The sequence below is a fragment of the Corvus moneduloides genome, chromosome 2 (assembly GCF_009650955.1).
Source record: "Corvus moneduloides isolate bCorMon1 chromosome 2, bCorMon1.pri, whole genome shotgun sequence".
NCBI lineage: Eukaryota > Metazoa > Chordata > Aves > Passeriformes > Corvidae > Corvus > Corvus moneduloides.
Window position 1 is genome coordinate 99030967 of NC_045477.1, and position 25831 is coordinate 99056797.

At 39.4% G+C, this 25831-nt stretch overlaps 1 protein-coding gene across 1 annotated transcript in view; it reads left to right on the forward strand.

Annotated features, from left to right (window-relative positions):
* The window catches only part of COL4A1 (collagen type IV alpha 1 chain), a 120536-nt gene that overhangs the window by 28123 nt on the left and 66582 nt on the right, over positions 1-25831 (forward strand). Inside the window, exon 2 of the mRNA XM_032100569.1 lies at positions 21197-21247. Coding sequence (XP_031956460.1) covers positions 21197-21247 — 51 coding nt within the window. The remainder of the gene's footprint in view (positions 1-21196; positions 21248-25831) is intronic.

Genomic DNA, 25831 nt, shown 5'->3' on the forward strand with positions numbered 1-25831 from the left:
TAAAAAGTTGTTTGTAAGTGGGTAAGAATAAATTCTTTCTGTTCTTCAGGTAAGACAAGAATCATTACATATCTAGAAGGATTCAGATTGGTTACTAAATTACTAAGTTTTAGGAAAGACCAGACGAGCGCTAGGTGGAGCAGGTGTAGTTGATCCTCTGTAGAGACAGTAGGCTTAGTAGCTTCTTGAGTTCTCTTTTTCAGATACTATTTTCTAGTTTTTCAACTTAAAGAGGAAACATGATACTTAACTGCTAGTATACACCAGCAGAAATTCAATGTGTAGACAATGAGCTACAAGATACCTTCAATGAAAATTTATTTTGCTTCAGAGGAACTGAAGGACTGTTAGGCATTATGTGATGTCCTATAGTTGTGTCAAACATTGCCAATTAAATTCAGTTTCAGTGTGCATCAATGAACACTTGGAAAACTAATCAAACCTTTTCACATGCTTTGTTCTTATATTTCTTCACTCCCCATCTTCCCCTTTTGTAGGATGCAAAAGGAAAGTCCTTTTCAAAAATTTTGTTTGTTTGTTTTTTATTTCTAGAAGGAGGCTATGGGTGATTGTTACAAGCAAAATGGCTTTGCTTGAATGCACCTCAAACTGCATGAAAAATAAATGTACAAAGTGTTTAGAGGATCTTTAGGGTATTTTTTTGGGGTTGTGCACCAGATGGAGAGCTCAACTGCCTGTTCCTCCTGACCCTTTTTTTACATTTTATTCAAATCTCAGGGAAGAAAAGTGCAAAAAAAATTTAATTAAGGAAGAAACATTAGTGAAGATTTTTTTTTATCAGAAAAATAGGAAATTTTAAAAATGTGCTCCACAAAATAAGTCTTTACCTCTGTCTGATGCTGTTCTTTCTTGGTAGCCAAATTTATTATTTTCCAAGATTCTTCATATTGCCTATAACTATGAATTTTTAATCGTCTTTGAGACTGAATGCTCACGGGAGTTATGAGGCAGTTTTGACAAACTTCAGTGAATGTGGTTGAACTGAGTGGGGACCTATTTGGGAGCACAGAGTAGTTTGAATGTTTCTTAGGGTGAGGGATGTGTGTTGCCAACATGCCAGTCAATGTTGAAGAAAACTGCGGTGTCTGCTGAAAGGCTCTTTCCTCACCCCGCTTGCTTGCCCTCCCAAGTAGCACAGCTTTTCAGCACTGCTTACATTTTACACAAAGCAAGAAGACTGAGCCAATATATTGTTCTCTTAATTTGGTTAGCATATGGCCTTGGACACATATGCAGCTTACATTAAATTATATGAACCATGGATTTAGTATTTCAGGGTGAGTGTTTTAAGCATTGTATTTGTTATGAAGATAATGCCTCCCCTAGTGGGAAAAGGAAGACTGTATTGTTACAGTGACACATCTTTGTAACTTGAGATGACATTTCTTTTCAGAGCTTAGACTTTGTGTGTGTAAGTATAATAAAACCCCAGATCTTTGGTATTCTAAACTACAGGCAAACACAGTTCAATAGAGGGATGCAATCAATTATTTTTTTAGAAGTTTTTCATCATTACTTAGAAGCCAAAAAGAAAGAAGTGTGTTCCCCCTGTACTTAAGATCTACAAAAATATGAGATGCTGATTCATGAAAGATAGCCAAGCTGAGAAGGATTCTTGATAGCAAAACAAAAAATTTAGCATGGGTTAGGATTGGGTGGCAGCTCTGTATAAGTGTCAACACACCCTGGAAGACTGGAAGAGTCAGGGATGGATGGAGAGACCTCCTTATGGTACCCTCTCGTCTTTTAGTACACATTCTTGACCCAGTCTCAGTTTACTGCTCATCTGTGGCCTATCTGGGGGACTCCTCTTTTTTCCCAGCTCACCTTTTCTCTGATCATCTCCTACTCACCAGTCTTCTGTGAATCAAACTCCTTCATATTCTCAAGTTCTCCATATCTAATTCCCATACCTCTGCTGCCTCATCAACAGGAGACTCTCACAGTTCCCTTTTTGAGGCTACCCTTGCTTTATCTGCCCTGGGTTACAGTTAATGACATCTTCACCTTTCTCTGGGTACAATGGTCTAGTGCACTCATCCCAGCAGCCTCCTTGCTCTTATCTGGTTCTTTTAGTCACAGAAAAAAACCTGTTTCTTCTTGACTTTTTGCTATTTCCATACTCCCAGTCTCCCAGAACAGGAAGCCTCCCCAGCATTTTGGAGGCTGCTGCTCTTCTCCATCAGTCCTCATGGTTCTGCAGCTGCATGCAAGTGCATCCCCTGTCCTGCTCGTCCCAAGGCTCCTTTGCCATGCTGCCCAATGTATGCTGCTGCTCCTGGGAGGTTGCTTCATTTCCCCTGTGATCCTGTTAATCATCGTTCAAAGGCTGTCTTCTAAACATTTTTTTTCCCCGTGCTGATTTGCATGTCATTTAATTATGTTGATACTTGAAATGTATGTATCTTTAAAATAGCTTCTTTTTTTTTTTTAATTAGTTGTCTGGGTAAAGCCAGGATACATGATGCTAGGCTGAAAATAGTGCGTATCCCAGCTGGGGATGTAGCTCATCTCAAACTTGCTGTTCTAAAGAATGTTGGTTTTTTTCTTAGAAATATTTTCTCTTTCTCTTAGTAAGCCATGTAAAAGAATCTATGGAAACAGGTGTGCTCTGAGTAAATTTTAGTAAATTGGTGGCAGTACAAACTGGCAGTCCATTTGTCTAATGAATGCTGGTAGTGGAAGCTTAACTGATGTGTGTCTTTGGGGGAATTCACTGAAATTAAATGTGTGTGTTGTGAAGATCCACACCATAAGTAAAATTTTTGCCTCCATTGACATGAATATCCCGCTGGCCAACTGAACTTCTGGCATTGTCAACAAAGGAAATATAGTGAAGGATTGTTTTTATGTTTTTTATTTCTAGATATGTTACTGTAATTCCTTCATTAATGAAATACAAGTGTGCCATGATTTGGAAGTATCTTAAATATCCCTACTTGATTCATATGGCTTGATGATGACTTCATTCCTGGGTGAAGCTGTTTCTCATGCAACTGTCCTAGAAGTCAAAGGTTAAAAAGCTATGTAGACAAATGGTGACGTTTAAGAAATTCCACAGTGTCATTTGAACCAGCATAGTTAATACCGTGTCAGAGTTTACAACATTTCCTGTTTTCGGTGCTTTGTAATTGTAATCTAATCTCATTTGGTTTGGAGGAGAGATTAAATCATTGCCAGGGACTAATTTTCAAAAACTGAAAGTACATGAAAAGTCAGCTGGTTTTGCTTGAAAGTGAAAATGTGAAGTAAGTTTCTATGTTGAAGTGAAAATAGGAGGACAAATATTACAGGTCACTGAAAAGCAGCTGTTCAGCAAGGACCTCTCTAATGTTATTTTTTCTAGGTAAAGGCTAAGACTTCGTAGAAAATTTGTTTCTGTAATAATGCGTTTTTATAATCCACTTCTGTAATAGTTTAAGTATCACTTTGCTAAATCCTGAAAGTACCTTTCAAGGATTCTTAAGCTAGTGCCTGTAAATTGAATTTATTTTTATAGCAGACTTATTATTATGTGCATTATCCAGGTACTGCATTTCCATTGCTAGAACAGCTCTTGCCTCTTCATGGTCCAAGTCCAAATCTGGTCATGCTACGCAGTTAAAGAATGTGAACTGGTAGAGTAACCCAACAACTAAATATTAATGGTGCTGTATGCCTTCACAAGGTGGAAAAAATCTGTCACATTACCATACAAGTAAGCTATAAAATAAAGTCTTCAGGGACCTGTCACTGGTGTGGAAGTTTCCACACAGGACATGGCAACACAAATTGCCAAGACTAGGATTAGGATGTGAGCTGGAAATGTGTTTGTCACCCCAGGTGTGTGCTTGTCCAGCACTGTGTGCATATAAAATAAGCCAACCTAAGGATTCTTCAGCATAGAAAAAACTTGAGTATTTTGAGACTTGTTTAGTTAGTCCTTGAACTTTTCACTGCCAAGGTACCCTTAAGATGACATTTTACTGACAGTGGTATCTTCTGGTCAGAAACAATCAAACGATTTCTGTGCTTTTACATGTGTTTCTTGGAGTCTATTTGAAATTTGCTTGTGATTCAAATATTTAAGAGGTGGTACGTATATTATAAGCAGCACTTGAAATAGAAAAGACCAAGTGAGTTTGTGAGTAAGGAAAAAGTTATGAAAGTCAATTGTCCGTCCTGCCTTTTACTTTAGAATGAACATTTTCATGAGGTATTTGAAATCAATCACCATTGTTGAGAGAAAACAAAGCATTTTGAATTTTTTTTTTTTTTTAAAGGCACTTTTTTTTTTTTTAATGTTCCATTGCTTCTCCACAATTATTTAAAAATTCTGGAAATAATACATTTGAGGTTTTGCAATGATAAAACTCAGACGCTTTCTTCTTTGCAAAATGGTGACACACAGCCACTTAAAAGGAAGGAAGGATGTGAAAAATAAGACCAAAGGAGGAAGGATGCTGTGTTAATGAGTACAGCAGAATCTTTGTGGTACTGGTTGCTTGATGTTTCCATCTTCTGACAGATGCTATTTTTGTATAGAGTTTTTCAAAGGGATGAAATGGTGACTCCGTGATCTAAAAAGTGATACAAGGTACTGCTACATGAGACCTTGATTTGAGCATTCATATTTTTGATGTGTGCATTTCAAGACAACTATTCAATACATCCTGTGATGGTGACATGCTTTCTGAGATAAAAACAGATTTCTTTTGCTTTTGCAGTTAAACTAACTGTATTTACCTAAGCAGCTCCTAACTTTGGTTGTGACATTTTGGATTATTTCAGAAAATCTGCCAAGTAGGGAGACATGAGATGATTTTATAACATGCTGTTCTTAATAGAGGATGTAAAATTCATATCATGTGAGAAATAAGCTGCTGTGTTGAATACATGTGCATTACTAATAAATAGTGATAAAGTCAGGATCCTATACTAAAAGTAAGAGAATCCGTGGTGATCTTGTTTTGCTTTGGCCAGTTGGAGTGCCTCTTAAATTCATAAAGCTCTTTGACTCAGAAAATTAGACTAAATGTAGGCATAGTTACTAAACAAAAGTGTGCCCAAAGTTGTGCTCATGTAGCCAAATCTAAATGAGTAGCAAGATTTTTCAAAGTTGTCGAATACTCTGAAGTTTCTGATCATAATTTTAGGTGATGTGATAGGTGCAACACTGTTGAAAGAAACTACTGCAGTGGTTTGGTTCTGCTTATTGTGCTGTAAATTTGAAAATTGTGAAGTTTATTTTGATTTGTACAGAGGAGATATTAATGTTCATGCAGTTGCTAAACTAAACTTTGTACGTGTTTCGTGGTTTCTCATTACTTACATTTTTGAAAATTGGATGTTTTAAGTGTTTTCCCTATCCAGCAATATGCTTATTTAGTTCCTCAAAACTTGTTGGATGTTCAGAACCTCTTGAAGGTGTTTGAATTCACACAGCCTATTTAGCACCACTTTTGTCTCTTTTTTGAAGAAATTGTGGCACGGAGTCATTTACTATGGGTGTGTATAAAAAACCCAAAAGTATCTTTTTTCTGTCTGGGTCCATTTTTTGTTTTGGCAAACCGTATCCATCCTCCCAGCCATTCTGCTGGTGTGTACAGTTTATAAATCACCATAGAGTATGTTCCTTCTGTGAGACACTGTGGCATGAAGTATGTTTGTGACTGCAGATGTTTGGATTCTGATTTCTATTGAAGTCTGTGGAGATTAGTCTTGCGGGTTTTTTCCCCCCTAATTTTAGTTGGAGTTGAAAGGAATGCCAGACAGAATAAAATTGCGATTCATGACCTTAAATGTGCCCCTGTGGAGAGTCCTACGGGTTCTGCAATTTGAATGTCCTTCTCCTCCTCCTTCCCCAACTTGGTACAACCTGCCTCTGTTCTTTGTGCTGCTTTTATTTGTCAACCAGAACTCCTAATCATAGAATCATAGAACCTCCTGAACTGGAAGGGACCCAGAAGGATGTTTGAAGTCCAACTCCTGGCCTGAGGCAGGTCACCCCAAGAATCACATCATGTGCCTGAGAGCATTGTCCTAATGTTTCTTGAACTCTGTCAGGCTTGGTGCTGTGACCACTTCCCTGGGGAGCCTGTTCCAGTGCCCAACCACCCTCTGGGGGAAGAACCTTTTTCTAATATCCAGCCTAAACCTCCCCGATACAACTTCAGGCCATTCCTTCAGGCCCTGTCACTGGTCACCCGAGAGAAGAGATCAGTGCTTGCCCCTCTGCTTCCCCTCATGAGGAAGTTGTAACTGCAATGGGGTCTCCTCTCAGTCTCCTCTTCTCCAGGCTGAACAGACCAAGTGCCCTCAGCCGCTCCTCATATGGCTTCCCCTTCAGACCCTTCACCATCTTTATTCCCTCCATTGGTCACACTCTAACAGTTCAATATTTTTTTTATGTTGTGGCACCCAAAGCTGCCCCCAGCACTCGAGGTGAGGCCGCCCCAGTGCAGAGCAGAGCGGGACAATCCCCTCCCTTGCCCGGCTGGCGATGCTGTGCCTGATGCCCCCAGGACAGGGTTGGCCCTCCTGGCTGCCAGGGCACTGCTGACTCAGGTTCAACGTGCCATTGACCAGGACCCCCAGGTCCCTTTCTGTGGCACTGCTTTGGAGCTTCTTGTTCCCCAATCTGTCCATACATCCAGGGTTGCCCTCACCTGCACAGCAATGCTGTTTTTCTGCTTTCCTTTCCCCACTCCAAGTGCTCCAAGTAGTGCCAGTCTAAGGTGATGCTCACAGAAGTCATGTCAGGTGATGACAGGGATGTGAACCCTTCCATTTCTGATGACGCAGGGAACTACTGGAATTTGAACAGTTTAATAATTAAAATGCTTTTAAATAAAGTAACTTCTGTTTCTTTTTAGCACTGTATATGACTTCAGTTAAATGTTTTATCTTAATGAGGTACTTTTCAAACCCAAATTATTTTACTTGGAGATCAAATAAACTGTTGGAGACAGAGAACAATAAATACAATAAAAACTTAATATAAATAAATATCTCCTTTAAAGCAAGCACCAGTGAAATTAAGGGACTAATTCCCTTGTAAAACTTTTGTTTACATTAAGTCTGGTTAAAATATGCTAATGGTTACTTTATCAAACAGACTGAATCTGCTCTAAAAACTTGAATTATTTAATAATTGACTTTTTTCCTCTCTTTAGATTTCTGAATTACATCAACTAGAAAAAGATACATAAGCTAATTCAAACAGAGTTACCATTTTCCTTGTGCAAGAAACATGAGCTGAGCCCAAAGGACATGTGCTTTTAGTTTAAAAAGAATATTTTTTAATAATTACCCTATTGAAACTTATACACTCTTTTTGATCTTTACTGTGCAGATTTCTGATCTATAATCCAGTCAAACGGATGACACTTTTTAAATAATAAAAAAGTTAGAAGATACCCATAAACTCACTTAACTCCAGTCTAAAGAGTAATGCCAAAAGTGAAAGGCCCCCTGATAGTCATGAACACTTGCTATGCATCTGTAAGGCAGCAGTTGCAAGTTTAAGGTTATGTATAGGCAGCATTGATAATTTTTGGTTAACAACACACTTTTATTAAGTAGAGGTAGTGATTTTAATGACTTCAGTTTTTAACTTTTCATGCAGTGTAAATATGAGGGGGTTTTTTTAAGTGTTATTCAGATGTGTGGTTAAAAGTGTGGTCTGTTCTAGGGAATGATTTGGGAATACATCTGGTGCATTAAAGATGTTGCCATAAGAATGACATGTTCTGAACTTTGAGATTTAGTATGACTTTTGCAGATGTGCTGGCATTGAAAGGCGGTCTCGTGATGTGACTTTGGGTGGTTTTGCTTACATTTATCACTTTTATTCCTGGTTTTTTTCAGGGCACTTGTTGCTTAAAATTGTCAATATTTGCATATTTTATAGTCAAATTATTAAGCTGAACATTTTTTCATTCATGAATCTACTTGGAATGTTCTGAAACAGCTAGATGTTTATCATTTGCAACGGGCTTTAATTCTAGCAAAATGCTGGTCAGTCAGGACTGTGTGAGCTTTCACATTTCTTTTGTACGACTTGAGGACTTTCATTATCTGAGGATAATTTTCTTGAGTTTATGCTTGTACGTCAGTGCTGGGAACATACTGCAGACCACAAGGATGTATGCTTAAGGATGAAGGATAATCAGAAATTTTAAATTTCTTTCTAGATGTACTCTGGATGGCACATCTTCTAGAGGTGTTCACAGGCTGGGAAGGTTTTGGGAAAGCTCATTGTCAACATCTGTCTGAGTCCCCTGAGATTTGCTAATTGCGGTATAAAGCCATGTTGGTAGTGCTGAAGTATATGATCATCTTTGTAAGCAGGAAGCCTGGCTGAGCTTGCAGTCACATTACAAGTAACTGCTACAGTGAATTCAGTCAGTATCCATAATGATATGAAGTTGGTCAACCTATTTTGGAAAAAAAAAAAAAAAATAGGACATAATGCCTTACAAACCCAGATGAAATGGGGTTATTAAACATACAGGTCATACAGGTATAGGAAATGGAAAGTAATGCTCACATTTTTTTTCAAGAATAATTTAGATAAGCATAACTTTAGAGATACTTTCAACCTTCTTTCACAAATACCAATAAAAATGAAAGTACCTTTGTTAGTTACACTATTGGAGAAGGGGGTATGATCAATAGTATTTTGTTTTAAAGGTAAACTCTGGGGATCTCCATCTTTTTCTGTCACCATAGTATGCAGTAGCTCATAAATTTATCAGTTTACTGATTTATCTCATAAAATGAAAAGTGTCTTTGATAATTAAAGTACTTGTGACACCTACGTCAATCTTAAACCCCCTGCATCAGACTGTTCCTAGACAGTTTAACCTGTGGTCCTGTTTGCATTGTCTTGCCCCTCCGCTGTGGCAGCATTTTTTTGATTGACCTCATCATGAAGGTAATTCAAGAAAATAAACTGTACCATTAAAAAAAAAGTGGGTAAAAAAGTCACTGTATTTAGTCCTCATAGAGTTTAATTCCAGGGTGGGTTTGATGTATTGAAGTGGCAGGACAGGAGTAGTGCTGGGACTGCAGAAGGGAGAACACACACGTGGCAGGTGCCACCAAGACAGGTCTCTGTGACTTTACCCGTTGTGACCCAGCCCTTCATCAAGTCTCAGGAGGAATGGCCCTTGTTGTGTCCTTTGACTTGCCCTTTGGGTGCCTTATACCTCTTATTGGCAGGATCTTTTTTGGAAGAGCACTGAAATGGATACTCAGCCTGCTTCTATAGTAGCCCATGTTTATTAACTTCAGAAAATTTTGATTAATTTTTTGGATGAAGTATGAGATCTTTAGTATTGACCTTTTACTGGATGAATGACCTTAAGCTTATTGTTTCTAATTCTAAATAACAAGCATGGATTTTGAAGCCTATTTGTGTCTGCTTAATCAGTGGAAGATATCTTATTGCTGAAACATTATCTGTCTGCTTCTTACAGTTTTTAAATAAGCTGCTCACAAAATATTTACAGCTGTATCTCAGTGTTCATCAATGTTTGCACTTCTCCTGACCTCTACATGCAGGAATACAGGTTAGGCAAACATTTAATTTTACTCAACTGTAACTTTTCCATCACTCAGGATGTTGCCATAGAAAAGAATGGATTTTCAGCCTCTCTTCTAAACCATGTTATTTCCGTTTCTGCAATGAAAGCTATTTACTTTTCTTTTTGTACCTAATTAGTACTGCATTTTTGTAAACTGTCAGATATCGAGCACTTCCCTGGATGCTCATGAAGTATGCTTTTATTTACAAAATGCAGTCAGCAACTGGAGTGGTACAATAAAAATTATGCTGTATGCTTTACAAGAGAAAAAAAATCAATTTTTGTCAGCTTCCTGTCTAGTCAACAAAGAAACATAAAAGAAAGAGAGGACTGACAAGTTTGTTTCCTTTTGCGTCTGGCAAATGTTGCACACTAAAATAATATTTCCTGTGGCTATTTTGCTCTAATGTTCCAACATTTCAATTTTTATTAAAACTGGATTTTCAAATGTTAATTTGGAAAAATATGGGTTGGAGAAAATTTTGTCTGTTTTTCATTTGGGCCAGACAAATAAATTAGCGTACATGCCGATAGCACTGGTTTTAACTTGTGACTATGTTTTAAAAATGGCAAAAGCATCCAGTTGACCTGCTACGTAAGTAAAAGTGAGTTCCATGAGTGTAAAATAAATTAAAAAAAAAAGTTTTTTGACAATCACTCTAGGTTATTATTCAGTTACTTTTTTAATACAAATTACTCTTTAATAGGTATGCTTATTTGCTGTGCAGTGTGCATTTAGAATGTCAAAATCCAATTGCAAGTGAAAATAGTTTTTGGACTAAGCTAATCTGTATAGGAAGAGCTGGTTCTGTAGTTTCTACTAGAATAAATATTCTCCTATGTTTATGGGTGGAATTCAGAGCAAGTTAGAGGTTCAGGGTACAGGACTTCAGGGCAATAAAAGCCATACTGATGATTTGCTCTGGCTTTCTCTGAACTCCTTTATGCCATAAGGCTCAACTAAGAACTGAATCCAACAGGTGGTGTAACTACTGCAGATGTGCATTTAATGGGACAAAGTGTGATATTAAACCATCTAATTTGCACCTAAATTCCCTTTCCATGTAATGTTGATGTTCATTGGATGGACAAGGAAGACAGCAACATCCTGAAAGAGATCCAATCCATCCACTCCCTGTAAGCCCAATGCATACAAATACTGTGGGCTCTTGCGAGTCATTCAAGTCATCGTTAGCTTTTACATTCCAGTGTTGTGATACTGCTGCTCATCAGGTAGCAGAAGATATGGACTCCTCTCCATCCCTGCTAATTCTCAGAGAAGTTTTGCAGTCCATAGGGCAAGGCTGTGGTAAAGCTCATCTTCATTGTTTTTGTTGAAGTCAGGTAGAAGAGAGTCAAACTGTCATGAGCTATGGGTGTCCACGTGTGTTTGTTAAAGGCAGAGGCTGTTCACTGAAGGAGGTATTCTCCTGCTGCTGTCTTTGTCTGCGAAGGATCTAGAGCCAGCACCTTGCTCCAGATGTGAGGCAGTGCCTCAGGGGCATTGTAAAGTCTTGTGCAGCAGACTTGTGAACTGAAACAGTGATTTGGGGGTGGCTTCTCAATTATCTGTCCAGTTGCTTAATGTCACATACGGTTTGAGGGTTTGGGTTTGTTTTGAGGTCTTTTTTCCTCCTGTTTTCTTATCTCTAGACTCTTTCTTAAAAGGCAACACCACTTGGAAAAGCCCGAGTCTTACCGCTTTGCTGGTGCTTCTCAGAGAGGAATGAAGCGTCTTTTGGGATCATTTCTTTGTAACAGCAGAGGAAAGAAAAAAACCACTTTTTTGACTTCTGGTCAGTCATCTTTGTGCTTCTGAGCAGGAGCTGATTCTTCACTTCTCTATTGAGCAACGGCTTTTGTAAAACCATGAACTTTGCATTTAAGAGGAATATCTTTTGCAAGTTGGGACTCCTCAACAGTCAGACAGAGTCTTTAGATATGCAGTAATGTCCTTTGAAATGTAGCTTGAACTGAGTGGATTATTTCTGGGGTGTGCAGAGTCTTTAGGAGAAAAGATGTTGGTGTGTCCTGAGGAAAAAGCAGCTTGTAATCAATGGCATCCTTGACTGGAGCAAAAGACAAGATTCAGTGGCCTGTTAAGGAGTACAGAAAGCAGTACTTCCCCTTATGGCTTTTTAGGAGTCCAAACAGATAAATAACTTAACAATTTGTTGCTAAAATTATTAGTGTAACTGAACTAAAGTTGCCAGACAGAGCTTCAGAGAAGGTGCCCAGATAGATTGTTGACTGGCAATTTGTTAAACTATTTGAGAGAAAATGCATAGTGTAGACTTCAGGTACTGCTTCCAGTCCAAAAATTATGGTCGTATTATAATGCAAATAGTCCAAAAACATATTTCATTTTAGGAAACAGTCTTCCAATTTTAGACCTTTCCTGTGGCACTGCAGTTTCTAGAGCTGACTCCCTGCCACAAGTGGCTGAAATCTTTCACTAGAGCAATTAAATACAGCTTTTTTTTTTTTTTTTTTTTTACTGTAGCAGTGATATTGCCATAGGATGAACCTGTTTGGAAGAACTTTGAGATCTGTGGGGAAGAAAAGTGGGTTTATAGAATGAATTTTTGTGTATTTTGGCTGGCTGCTAAGTAGACTAAACATGCTACATGCTTTTTAAATCCTGTGTTTGACAAGGATGTTGAACTGCTGTGGTTACTACTGCTGTTTCCAGAATACCATAAGGCTCTTAAAATGTACCCGTTAGTTGCTTGTTAACAATCTGGTGAGTCGTTGTTGAGTCTGTTGGCTGGAGTGAGGCCATTGCTACCCTACCTGTCTCCTCTTCCCAGTGTTACTGAGGAGATGAGTGAGCTAGTATTTAAAATTGTTTATATTAATTGTTATTATTATTTCATTGTCAGAAGGTTTGAAAAGTTTGAGGCTTCTTTTAGAAGAAAAGACAACTTCACATGTTTTACTCAAGAAATCACTTGGACAGTTCTGATAAATTTATGCAATAAAAGTTGCATATATTCTAGTTAAATCTGCTAATCTTTAAATGCTCTATCTGACAGAGACCTCATTGTTTTCTAAGTAATGCAATTTCAGACTCGGGAGAACTGAAAGGTAAGGAACTGCTGATGGGGAGCAGAGGACTAAGCAGGAGCAAGTGGACCCTGGTCATGCAGTGTATGTGACATGAAGGCAGGAGGTCTCCTGGGCAAGACCTTGCCCATGGTGATGGTGCTACCTGGAAGTGCACACAACCTCCTCCGCTGATGATGGATCACACTGCAGGAGGGTGGTAAGAGGAAATTAGGAGCTGCAGAAGTGAAAACGCCGTGCTCACCTGCTCGGGTGGTGTGAGTTCAGGACACAGCAGTCTGTGGCTCTGCTGGACTGTGTGTCGCTTGGGTTTCTTCTCTGTGCTTAAACATAGAAGTACAGTTTATCTTCTGTGCTTTTCTCACATTCTTTGGTGTGCATCCCAACTAAGAGGATTTTACTTCTCCATTTATTTAGTCTAGGCAAGGGTGGTGGAGGCTGAAGACCTCTGCTTCCCAGCACTGTGTTTTTTAAAAGCTGTTACATCTAAATGTATTTGTTTATGTTGATGTTCGTGTTTATCAGCTAGCAGAAGGGAAGGCACTGCTCACGGATGTGCTGTACACATTTGCAAAAGGGCTTCACTGGCTTCCTGCATATTTCTCCTGAGGCATCTCCTTTGCTTTCAGGTTTATGAAAATGCCTTGAGGGGGCTATGATGCAGGAGGGCTTCACCTCCCCTGCAGACTTCTCTTTCACTGCACTCCTCAATGTAGTGGCTTGCTGGGGCCAGACAAGTGCTGATTTTTAAAGGGAAGACTTAGCAATTGGGTGGACAGTGTGGCAAAGAGGTGGCTTTTCCATCAGCAGCCTCAGGGATGTTCTGTCCTGTGCCCTTCGTGGCCCATGGTGGCACAGTTCTGGGGGTGGTTGCCACCGTGGCAGCCATCTCTTACCTCATTCCCAATGCTGCTTAGAGAAGGCTGCTGCCTGTTAGAAGAGGGAAGGAGGGAATCCACCTTGGCAGTTCTCTCTCATCCTGGTTCTGCCTCCAGCCTGGGTTGGGGAAGCGCTGGGAGGGGCTGCATTGCCTGCTGGGCTGGTGGCCACCACTGCCTCTCCCTCGGCCTCTGCCTAGTTTTGGTGGCATTGTGTTTTGCCTCTCTGCTGGAACTGTTTTGGGGCAGGTTTTCAACCACACCAAGCACCCCTACTCAGGCTTATTGTGGGTACCCCCTGTGCTTGTGAAAATGGGGTTGTGCACTGAACAGCAAAGGCACAGAGGCCAGAGAAACTCTGAGACATTTCTAGAAAGCCGTGAAGCCCTCCAGGTGTGCATTTATTGAGAAGACAGCAAGAAGACTGCCACCTGTCCTTCTGGCACCACCAGCCACCACACCATTGTAATGACACTGTTTCCATCTTGCCAGCTTATGGCTAGATCCAGTCTTGTACCTCTGGCAGGTGCTGTAAGTGGTTGTGTGGATCCATCCCATAAGGCAGCAAGAAAAACAAACTTGAGTGATCTGTTTAAGAGTCCACAACATCTCTGCCTCATGAACAAGAAAGAAGTTTGATGCTTGGTTAGCCTTCCACTTGTATACCTGGGGATTGCTAATGCCAGTTTCACCAAAGATGCGAGTTACAAGACAGGGTGTTTCGATCTGTTCCATGCAGGACAAGGAGCGGTTTGCTTTGTGACCTCCAGGGTAGTTGTATATGAAGAGGGTGGTAAACTCTGCAACAGCCATAGGGAGGGATCTGTCCTCCCTGCAGATTTTTTCAAGTTAGCAAGATGAGGAATGGGAGCTTCTTACCTGTATCAATTGTCTCCAGTTTGCCCATTCACAAAGTAGAAGAGCTGAGTGACGATTGTTAGCAATGATTACTATAATCAGATTTTGGAAGGGTCACGCCCTTTGAAATGTATTTGTGAAAGCTCTTATCATTGGGTGTTACAAAGCCCAGTGATTAGAACATGCTCTAATCCTCAGCTGTCAGTGAGGTAACACCAGGGACTCCAATGCCAGAGGATCCTACTGGCACCTGGAATTTTTTTCACTTCTTCAAAAATAAAGCTAAAAGTGGAGTTCTTGTATAGGAAAAGTGTACAAAACCTACTGGATGGATAGTCACTTGGTAAATACAGTCTTCTATTTGTTGGAGGCTGAACAGTATCAGACAGTCCATGGAAATAGACCTCTTGTAGATAATGCTCATGGAAGGCTTTATATTTTAGTGATAATGCGATTAGTTTGTATTCACAAACCACTTATTTGCTTTGAGCTGTGTGGAATGGAGTTCTATAATGTAATATTCTGAAAATTTCCCTAAGTAAGCAGATACCTTGATTGTTTCCAGAACTTCCTGTAAAAGAATGTGGTTAGAGGAAACAGTTGTTTTAAATGTCATTTTTGTCCAAATATGGAACAACAGGAATAACTATATTTCCTGTGAACTAACGGGAAGCCCCCTGGATTTGCATTACTTTGTGAAAACGATGTTCACATCACCAACAGGAAGGTCATGTTCACAAAGCAGTCTTTAGGGTAGTCCCATGACCCTACCTCCAGGATAGATCCCTGGGGAATTTGGAAAAGAATGTAAAAAATGAGGTCCCAGCAACAAAACATTTCAGCGCCAGCAATCTGATACTCTTTTGATTAAGAAGACATTACTCTTTTTTTAACATATTTTAAGTGAAGTACTTCCAACTGATGCTAATTTACAAAATAAATATTTTCATGAATAATTAATTTAAAATTTACTAAATTCTAAAAATTTTCTAATATTCCCTTGAGTGGCTGAAGTACAGTGGAGATAGATAAGAATCTCTGGTCTGTCTGCAATTTTTGTATGAACATCCTGCATGATTCTGGTAACACTAAAAACAACAACAAAACAGCCTTCCCACCAGCCAAACAGACAAACCCTGCTAAAAATATATAAACAGCCCCCTCCTGTCCCAATAACCATAATGATTTTTTTCCAATTATATTTTACAGAGTTTTTCTTAAAATTAGATTATTTTCTGAAAACTGTACAAGGCTTTTCACAGGTTCACAGAATATTCTGAGTTGGAAGGGATCCAAAAGGATCATTGAGTCCAGCTCTTAAAGTAAATGGCCCCATACAGGGATTGAACCCACAATCTTGGTGTTACTAGCATCATGCTCCAATCAACTGAGCCAAACTTCTAAATAAAACCAGAACTGAATTGTTGTTATTAGTTCAGATTTCATCATACACAGCAGTACTTCAGACGATGACTGGCCATTTCTTTCAGATATTTTGAATATGTTAATTTGGGACTCTAATCTTAAAGTTTCCCTCAGACTAACAAGACTACTTAACTCGTGCACTGACATACAAGTAATCATGAAATGCCAGTTTTCCACTGTGTAGGTTTGCTCCAGGAGATTTTTCTTCTGGTCTAAAGCAATCCCCAGAAGATATGTTAGGAGAAGGGCTCTGGATTTACAGAGAGAAACGAGTGGGGACCACTCCTGCTTCCTTCTGTTATACTCATGTACATCAACCTACAACCAAAGAAGGTCTTCAGGAGAATGAGTATTTTAATTCTTAAGTTTAATGAGCCTTTGGAGATTATTGGGTTGCACTTATTTCCATTGCTTAAACACAGGCATCTGGCACCTTTTGAAATATTTACATAGACCAAGCAGATATGACCAGGGATCTAGGGGAGAGCTGTTCCCACCTGGCCTGGCAACTTAAAGCAGGTGGCATCCCACAGGATATCTTGAATGGCACTGTTCTCCTGTCCTCTGTGAAGACTGATCTACAGAAAATTGAAGTGACACAACCAAGAACTTTAAATAGCTACTGTGTGACAGAAACATCCAGTCACTGCTGACGAGAGCTGAGCTTAATTTGGTGACCTAGAGGGTTAAAGCTTTAAAACCAGTAAGTCTTCCCTTGGTTCGGGGAATTCCCTGAACAGTCATAACTGGAGTCTACCCATAATTTGCTGGGAAGAAAATAAAAAAGGGACATGAAGATAAGCTGCCAACTGTGGTTTGCAGAGGGGTTTTTTTGTTTGTTTTGTTTTTTAATAATGAGAAAAAGAACTTGGGAGAGGAGGAAAGACTGGAGCTTGCTGACGTTAAAAAATCATCAGATTTTTCCTTTTGTCCACTATTTTTCTGTCTGTAGAGATCTGAAATTGATGGGTTTACAAAAAACATGAGAACTGTGCTTAATTTCTGGTCTTTGCTTTAAGTCCTCAAAATGAAGGAATAGCAGATGTTCCTTTTCCTGAACCATTTTAAGAGTTGAAGTTCAAATCATCAGTCCAGAAAAACTGGCTTTGTATCAACTCCAGTAAGGATGTATAACTAAATTTTGCTAATTGCTAAGAGAGTGTGGATTTTTTTGTTGTCTTCTTTGTTCTAGCTAAGTATAAATCAGGAGTTTTAGCTACATGATTTTTTTCAAAGTAGTTAGTGGACTGTAAAATCAGTTAACAAAAATACAAAGTTTAACTGGAATATAGCAGTGATTTCCTCTAGGGATACTTTGCAAACAAAAAAGCAGTTCTGCTAATTCAGTAGTTATATCTAAGGGTGAAGACAAGAATAGTAATACAGACAGGGAGCTATTTTGACATTCTGGAAAGAGAAGAAAATATGAGAGGAATGCAAGATAAGTGTCCTGCAGTTGGCATCACCTCCCTATTTCTGTATTTGGTGGGATGTGAAATGTGAAGACGTTATTGATCCAGCTCTCATGTCAGCTACATGAGTTATATGGACATGTGCTTAGGAAGAAGTGCTGTGTCTGCTACATAGGGATAAATCTCTTGTCCTGCCATGAGACTGGGTTTACGTTGAGGTGGAAGGGGATTGATTTTGTGGAGGGAGGAGATTCAGACTTAAATTTGTTGCTGTCAAACAGCCATCCTATTGGCCTAGCCTTTCTTGGGTTTCAGCTTGAAACTACTGTTGGAATTCAAGTCAAATTGGGGCTTGAACTAAAGCAATGTAGAGTGAGAAATCTACACTGTTTAATCAGAAAACATCTGTTCAAACATCCAGTCTAAACAGAAATTGTAATTTTATAATGATTTAATAATGAAATAATGAAGTAATTATGAAGAGATGAAGTAGTTATGATTATTTGTACTTTTTGAAGCACTAGGTAATTTGTGAATAATCAGAGAATTTTGAAATCTTTGCTTGCCTCACCATTCACCTGTTCACAGAATTTTCTGTGATTTGAAAGACATTGTATTTTGTACAGCAGAAGTAGCTACATTCCCTGGAATGAGATTTTTAACATGAACAGAGTTAAGTAAACCTAGAGCATTTAATTAAATTCCATACACTTGTGCTTTACAGGTTACATTGTGAACTTGATTGATACCTAAGCAATTAGCCTGAGCTGGTGGCTGCTCAGCAACTGAAACTCAGTAAGCAGAGCCTGAGGTGATGTTGTGGGAAAGAGAACTACATTTTATCTTGAGAAATGCACTTCTGTAAGAGAGTGGAGCTTCCAAGAACTGACTCTGCCTTTGTATTTTTTTGGAGATGTCTGTAGTCTCCAGAAATGGTGCATTCCCAAATACGGCAGTCGTCTCCCTCCTAGGCTGCTCATCTGGCTGTTTGCATCGTTCCTGTGCAAGTTCCAAGCAGTAGTCCTCAAATGCCAGGAAAGTAGCTGGACGTGGAAAAACAGGGCAAAACGCAACAAGTCTGTAGCTGTGATCTGACAGATGTCTTACAGGCTGCATTGCAGAGCAGAGTTTGTTCTGTCTGCTGCAGGGAATTTAGCAGCTTTCTCAGCTCTGTCACTGACAGAGCTTAAGGCTTGTAAGGCTCAGTACGTGGGTCGTAGGAAGTAGAGGTCCGGATTGGGATGCCCATTCATTAGCAGAACTTCTTTTGAACTCTGTGTTAATGTGGTAGAAAATAAATAGCTGTCCTTTAGGCAAACACTCAGGCTTCATGTAACACATCCGTGTGTGTTGTGTTGAAGGGACGTAATCTTTTTATAGTTTAATACTGATTTGCTAGGATGATTCACTAAGCTTATCAGTTGCAGACAGTCTGGGAGAATGAAATGGAAATCCTTGTCAAGAAGTGAAGCAATTTGCATCACTAAAATAAGCTTCTGCTTCTGGGCAGACTTGTATTTTGTGGGAGGAGTAAGATAAAATTAATGTCCTCTCGTGTTACACGAGACACTGGCCTGTGGTGCAAGGAAGCTGTGGGTATTTGAAAACTGTGTACCATGCAAAGTAGGGGAGGTACCTGGTGCAGTGCACCTGGCCAAAATCTTTGGATTAGCCTGTAATTGGCTCGTAGACAAGGAATAAAGAGCCTGCCTTTTCATCTGCTGTTCCCCCCCACAGATTATGCTTCCTGCCCAGCACTGTTCCTTCTCTGTTTTGGCACTTGGAGGACAGCAGTGATTGTTCCAAGCTGCATGCAGTTTCTGGGGAAGGCATTGTCTCAATGAGGATGTCTGGGAGATATGACAAAGTTATTTCTCTCTATTTGTCTCTTTATCTCTAGTCGTATGTAGTGGGAAATCATTATGTCATGAGACTGATTTAAAACCAAAGAAGTTTAGAAATGAACAATAATTTGCATAGTTTCAGTTTAATTGCCTTGTGATGATTCCTGTACTTGCTGTAATCATCTTTCTGTCTTCCAGTATTTCATAACTTAAGTGCCGCTTTGACCTCCATAGAGTGATCTTTGATCCATAAGCTTCTTCCAGTCTGGCCCTCCCATCTTCCCTGACAACCAGGGGGAAAAACCTCATAGTTCTTCCTAATATAGGCAGAATGTTGTCACATCCCTCAGGTTCTGAATGCCTTTTAGTAGTTGAGGATCATGCTATTCAGTAGTGGCTGTCATTGTCGGCCAACCTCCCACTCACCTGCAGAGGCTGCAGTCAGTGATAGCAGGAGACGATGCTGCTGTAAAATAAAGGCAGCTTTTCTAAGGCAGGTGCCTGTTCTGGCATAGCAGGCTACAGCCCTTGCCCCAAAGGGGACCTTGTGCAGCTGTGCTCCCTGGTGCTCAGTACCTTCCTACCTTCCTCGCCTGCAGTTACTCTAATCTGAGGCATTAAGAAACGGGAAAAATTGAATATAATGGACTCATTTTTGTGGGGACAAAAAGAGGCTCAAAAGCACAAGCCCATTCTTCTGGCTATGCTAAATTTGAGAACAAAACCGTACTTAAATAACAACATACTTTTTTTCTAAAACGGTGCATGTTAAATAATAGGCTGAAGGAAATATGCAGGGATTAACTTGAAAACAGATGTTTGTAATGATTCAGTGACGTATTTTAAGTACATTCCCAGACGCAATTAAAACAGACTTCTTCAGAATTTAGGGGATGTGTTGATAAGACTGATAACATTCTACATGATGCTGGAGGAGGAAGTATGAGCTGCAAGCATGCGTCCTCCAGCTGAGATCTCATCAGGTCTGAAAAACTAAGAGAGGTCACACCAGGTCACTTCTTGTAATGGGAGACCTAATGTTTTTCCAGGCATAACCATGTCCTGCAAGGAGTAAAGCCGATTATTCAGTGGGTGGCACTTTTCCCTTCTGATCCTTATGGGGGTTGCACTGCAGCATGTCTTGGTGTTGTTTTCAGATCCAATTCTCTTTCTATGTTATATGATAAAAACTCATTCTAATCAGTGTTTCTCACCTTTGTGCGAGTTTATATTATAACGTGGTAAAATACTGTAATAATGTAAGATAAAAAATTGTAACTACTTTTGCTTTTTGTCAGTATGGAGAAAATTCTATTTCAAGAAACAAATTCAGTGGATGTACAAATACAAAAAGAGGGTGTCAACAAAAGCAATACATTTTTCAGGATATAGCACTGTAGTTTTATTGGACAGCCTTTATTTATTTTTTTTAATTATTAAAACCCCATTTCTCTTTGATACTTTACTTAAAAATAAAATGTATTTACCAAGTAAAAATGTTACTGTATTATTTAACTTTCTGGAGTAATATCTGTTGGTCTCACTGGGGGCTTTCCAAATTCAAAACGGATTAGGTACATTTTCTTTTCATTTCCCAGAAGTACTGAGATCCCAGTAGACTGTGGAGCCTGCAGGTGTAGAGGGACAGGTGCCCAGCATCTGTGCTGAAAGCTGTCTCAGGGGAGGTGCTGTCCCTGACTGCTTCCGAATAATGGCCTGAAGGGGCTGCTGAAGGATCTCCTGTGCGTTGGTGGAATATTCACTGATACAGATGTTTTGCTTCTTTTCCTCATAGTTTGTTTCTGAGGGGCATGACAACAGTAAAAGCAATTGACTGCTTATGTGAGTTGCTTACCAGTTGCCTCATAACTATGAGGAGGAAGAGTAGCCCAGATAGACTTAAGAGCATCTTTGGTAACACAAAGCTAGACTTCAAAGTAAGATTTTACCCGTGCACCAGTTGATCTGACTTCTCTCAAGTTACTGTATGGGTTTAAGCAAATATTCCCCGCACTGACGAGCCTTGCAGTCAGTGTGGTGCTGCTGACATCCCTGGCTCATTGCAGTATGTTCTGCCTGTCACCCAGTTCAGACATTTAATTCTCCATTTCTTTTATTTTCAGGGATGTTCCGGTTGTGGAAAATGTGATTGCAGTGGAGTAAAAGGGCAAAAGGTAAGTCAGCTCTGCCCGTTTCATTTTCTTGCCTATTTCAGCCACAGGCTATAAAATCTACCAGGAGTCAGGTGAGCCATTGCTTTCCGTGAAGGCTTGCACCGCCAGGGAGCACTGCCAAGGCCAGGCCACGTGCCCTCTGCAGGGTTTCCCAACAGCAGCCATCCCCATGCCTGTGGCTGCAGGGGGCAGGAGGGCCAGGGCTGGGCAGCAGGCCAATGCCCTCACTGTGGGGTGAACTCCCGCCCAGTGTGGCCGTGCCCTCTCTCCTTCCCCATCAAGTGGGATGCTAACCTGTCACTCTCATCTTTCCCTCTCCTCATCTCCAGCCTTTTCAGTGGGTAGCAGGCTTGACATCCTGACCACCTCTGGAAGTGAAGAGAGCAGTTCCACTCAGAAATGCTCCTCTCAGCATGCCATGCAGATTGCTCTCCAGGACGGCTGTGATGCATCATAATCAATGAACCCTGGCCAGGGTTAGCTGTGGGAGGCAAAGACTTGCAGTAGGAGTAGGGAGGTTAATGATCAACTTAGGCACAAAAAAGTGTTGCAGGTCAAGGAAAAAAAAATATTTAGAACTTTGCAAATGAGTTTTAAAGTTCCCATTTCAGTTATCCAAACTTCTTGTGTATGAAACAAAAAAGGCCCTTTAAAGTCTTCTTTTAAAGCAGTAACAGTGAAGAAAAATTATAGCGTACTTAAGCATTCCGTGAATTCCCCCTGTAAATTACCTGCTTTGGTAAATATTGTAGACATTCAATCACTCTCCTTATCTCTCCAATTTTGCTTGTTGAGATTTTAATCTATGATGTGTTCTCTTGTGCATGCACATGTGCTGTATATCTACCGTTATAAATGAATGTAAACCAGTTTTTTCATCCTGTGGTTGCTTTGGGTATGTTTTTCGAGGTAAGTTGTTTAGGTCACCCAAAGGAATGCTTAAAAGAGATGGAAGGGTTGTTTGCTTTTTGTTTTGGGGATTGTTTTATTCTTTGAAATAAATAGACAGCTGGTTTTCTGCATTGTCTCGAAGGCAATAGCTGCATATTTACGGATGAGGGATTTAAGAATGTCTGTTGGTGGCTTTTCTTTGGTGTTTTCCAGAACTAGGAATGTAAATTACTTAATTGGAGGCCCAAGCAAGATCATTTTCTTTGTAACAGAGCACAGATTAATTTGTGACACAGATAAAAAGTGTCAAGGTCCAAAACATCATTCAGATGGAGTCTCCTTTCTTTAATGACCCATTAATGTCTGTTTAATAAAAGTCAACTATATATTGAAAACAAATACAGCAAAGATTTGTGAAAGGTTCAAAACTCAATTCATTACTTGATAGCTTGATCTTATTGTTCAGTAACAAGTACAAATGAGTCACGGTGGAACGAAAGAGACATGTTATAACTCTTTTGTTGAAAGACATCAGTTTTCAGTTCATAGAGTATGCCAGCATATTGTAACAAGATCATTTTAGAAAATGATAGCTTGGGGAAATAAATAGTATTAAACCTTATGCTTAATTTATTTCCAGCTGTATTCCTGTCTGCTTGCTAGAGCTCTTGCTGGCATTTTTCATTTGCATAGCCCAGAGTCTCGAAATGTTCTCTTTAAAAGAAATAGATCCTTGTCTGATATGCTAGAATCCAAAACTACCTCACATTAGGCTGTTTAAAAATGTAGACAAAAGAAAAATATCAGTCCATAGTAACAGAAGACATACTAAATTCTAGTGTGTCAGTGTACTCTCTACTCTTCCTAATGGGTTCCATCACAAACTTCTCTGACTTTAAGCAGGTGTATAGTGAAATACTCATATAATTTTAGACTGTGTAAGAAATGCAGATATTGACATTAGAGACAGGTGAATGAATATTTATACCTAGAAAACGATGGCCAAGTAAGGTATTTGAAGGTATTTTGGAATGCATTTAACATGCATGAACCTGGTTCAGATCAATGCTTGCTCATTGTGTAGAATAAGGACAGCCTGCCACTTGGTTCTAGGCCTGAAGACAGAACCTGGTCAGGAAAAGTAAGGGGAGCATCCTTCCTGCTTGCCTCTTTAATATTTCTAGAAATGGTCTTTCCAACAAATGCCTTTGGATTTGAAACATGTCCCTGCTAAATGTGGTTCCCATTAACACACACATCAGTAATGGTACCTGTTACTTCAGAAATCTATGTGAATGTTGTGTAATCAGAGGACAGATCAGAAAGACTGATCCTAGCCAAGATCCAGGCTAGGAGAAGGCTGCCATGCCCAACTCCTATGATACCCCAGGAGACCACATAAGAGAACATCTGCTCTCCACTTCTCATGTGGGAGCACGTATCCACTCTGCTCTACACCATCCACAGCCAACATTCTGCCTACACTGGAAACCCTTTTGATCTGGCTTCCATGTCATGCAGAAGTGCACAAACGCTGAAGGGCCTTTTCCAATCCTCCCACACTCTTCAGCAATCCACCCACACCACTTTACTGCTATGGGAGCTTCGGGAGCTGCGGAAGTGGGCTTACTCTTTAATGCCTTAATGATTAACATCTGGAGAGATATTTTCTACCATAGTGTGGGAAGAAGTTCCAGACCCTACAATTTAGTGGGGTTTAATTAAAATTCATTTCGCCAAATAATCATATTAATGGTCTCATCAGAAAATGTGCTGAAAATGGTATTTGACTTAAAAGCTGTGAAATGCCCAAGAAATATTACCCAAGAGCATTTTAGACATGGAAGAGTAAATTACATTGCCATATTTTTCTCTCCCATTTGAGAATAATTTCATCAGTATGATGGCCATATTTAGAGTACATTTAATATGTTCACTCATCAGACTGTTTCCATGAAAATTGCATTTCTATGCCAAACTCCTTTAACATGACTCATACTTTATCAAGGGCATGTAATTGACAAACTCTAAGGGTTTTCATCCCTTTCAGAAAATTCAGAAAGTGAGCGTAATTGCAACAGATGGCCCTTATCCTATAAAGCCTTTATTATTACACTGAACATCAAGCTGTTGTTTTAAGCTATATAATGTCAGGTATCACATACTTGCCGAACAAAAGGTACAGAAATTTTAGAAAAACATAATATTGCTAAAATAATAAATAATACCTTAGTGTTTTCCATTAGAGAGATTAGCCTAAAACATCTTCATTTATTGCCTCTTACACGTTTTATTTGGTTTTCTCCATAATAACTTGACTGTTCTCTTAAACCTCACTGAAGTGTGAGATCTTTTTAAACTGATTAGAGTTTTGAATGCTTGCCTACATTTTATTGAGCTACTCAGAAGAAGACTGAAGCTATGTTTTCTCTTTTATGCCTACCTAGATTTTGAGAACAATTTCAAGCAGCTGTTGAGATAAGACGTGCTAGCTGTTAGTGTGTGCAGAAAAAACATGTTAAGCATTTAATTACCATTCAGAACAAAGACTATACAAAGAAGAGTAAAACTCTCCATGCGCTGACTTTTTCTAAAAATGTTCCTTCTCTCATTCATGACCATTTGCACTACTTTTACTCTGTATCAGAAATGAGTAAATGGAGGCAACACTGGAACCTTGCTGTAAGTAATACAGAATGATTAATCATCTTAGACTTATCAGTTAGAATGCACTGAAGTATAAATCCTCATTCTTCAGTATAAATATTTTATGATGATTTCACTGTCTCAGCATTACACAGTGAAAGTTGAAATCAACAAGAATATCAAGCATGCTTTTGTCATTGAGCATGAAGTATTGCAACTTAAAAAGAAATCTTTGCTAAATAGAAGATAAGAATAGAATTGACTCCTAATGTAACTGCTGATTTTGACTTTTTTTTGGTTTGAAGTAGGAAAACTTGAGCAAATAATTTTATTTTGGCATATATTTTTTTCCCTAATTCTGAGACTGTATCTGTATTATTAAACCTACATAAATTTTACTTCTCTGTTTGCCTTGATGGATGTATCACCCCTGTGTGGATTGACCATACTGCAAAAGTACACAAACTGGCTTTGCTTGAGGTATTTTGGATCTGGAAGCCAGGTAGCTCTGACTTAGACTGAGAGTCAGTGGGACATTTCTGGAGTCCCCCACTGACAGGAGCAGAGACCTGTGTTTTCTCTCCTGCACACTTCTACAGCCTTAAAAATCACAGCTGGTTCTGGTGTCTGCAGGGGGTTGTGCTTCTCCTTTTGCTCTGTGTAATGAAGAGTTGACTGTTGCAGTGGACTGTGTCCCTGTATTTTTTTTTTTTTAAGTTTTACCAGACTGGGAGGACCTTTGAGGGTTTTTCTGTCATTTTAGGTATCAAAAGGTAGAACAAAAATATTTTTGGTGTTGATGATTCAACGCAATATAAACCCTCTTGTTGGAGAGAAGCCCTGGCAGTCAGTGGGAAGATCACTGTTAAGTACTTTGAGTTTCCTTGAAAATACAGCAGAGGCAATAAGTCAGTTCCTTTAGTGGAGCAAATCAGTAATCATTAGATCTGTGCTTTTCATAGTCAACCTTTATTAGACTTTTTAAATCACTTTTCATTGATACTGCTTGGTTTTAGTAAGCACTGCTCAGTGTTCCTATTTAAGTGT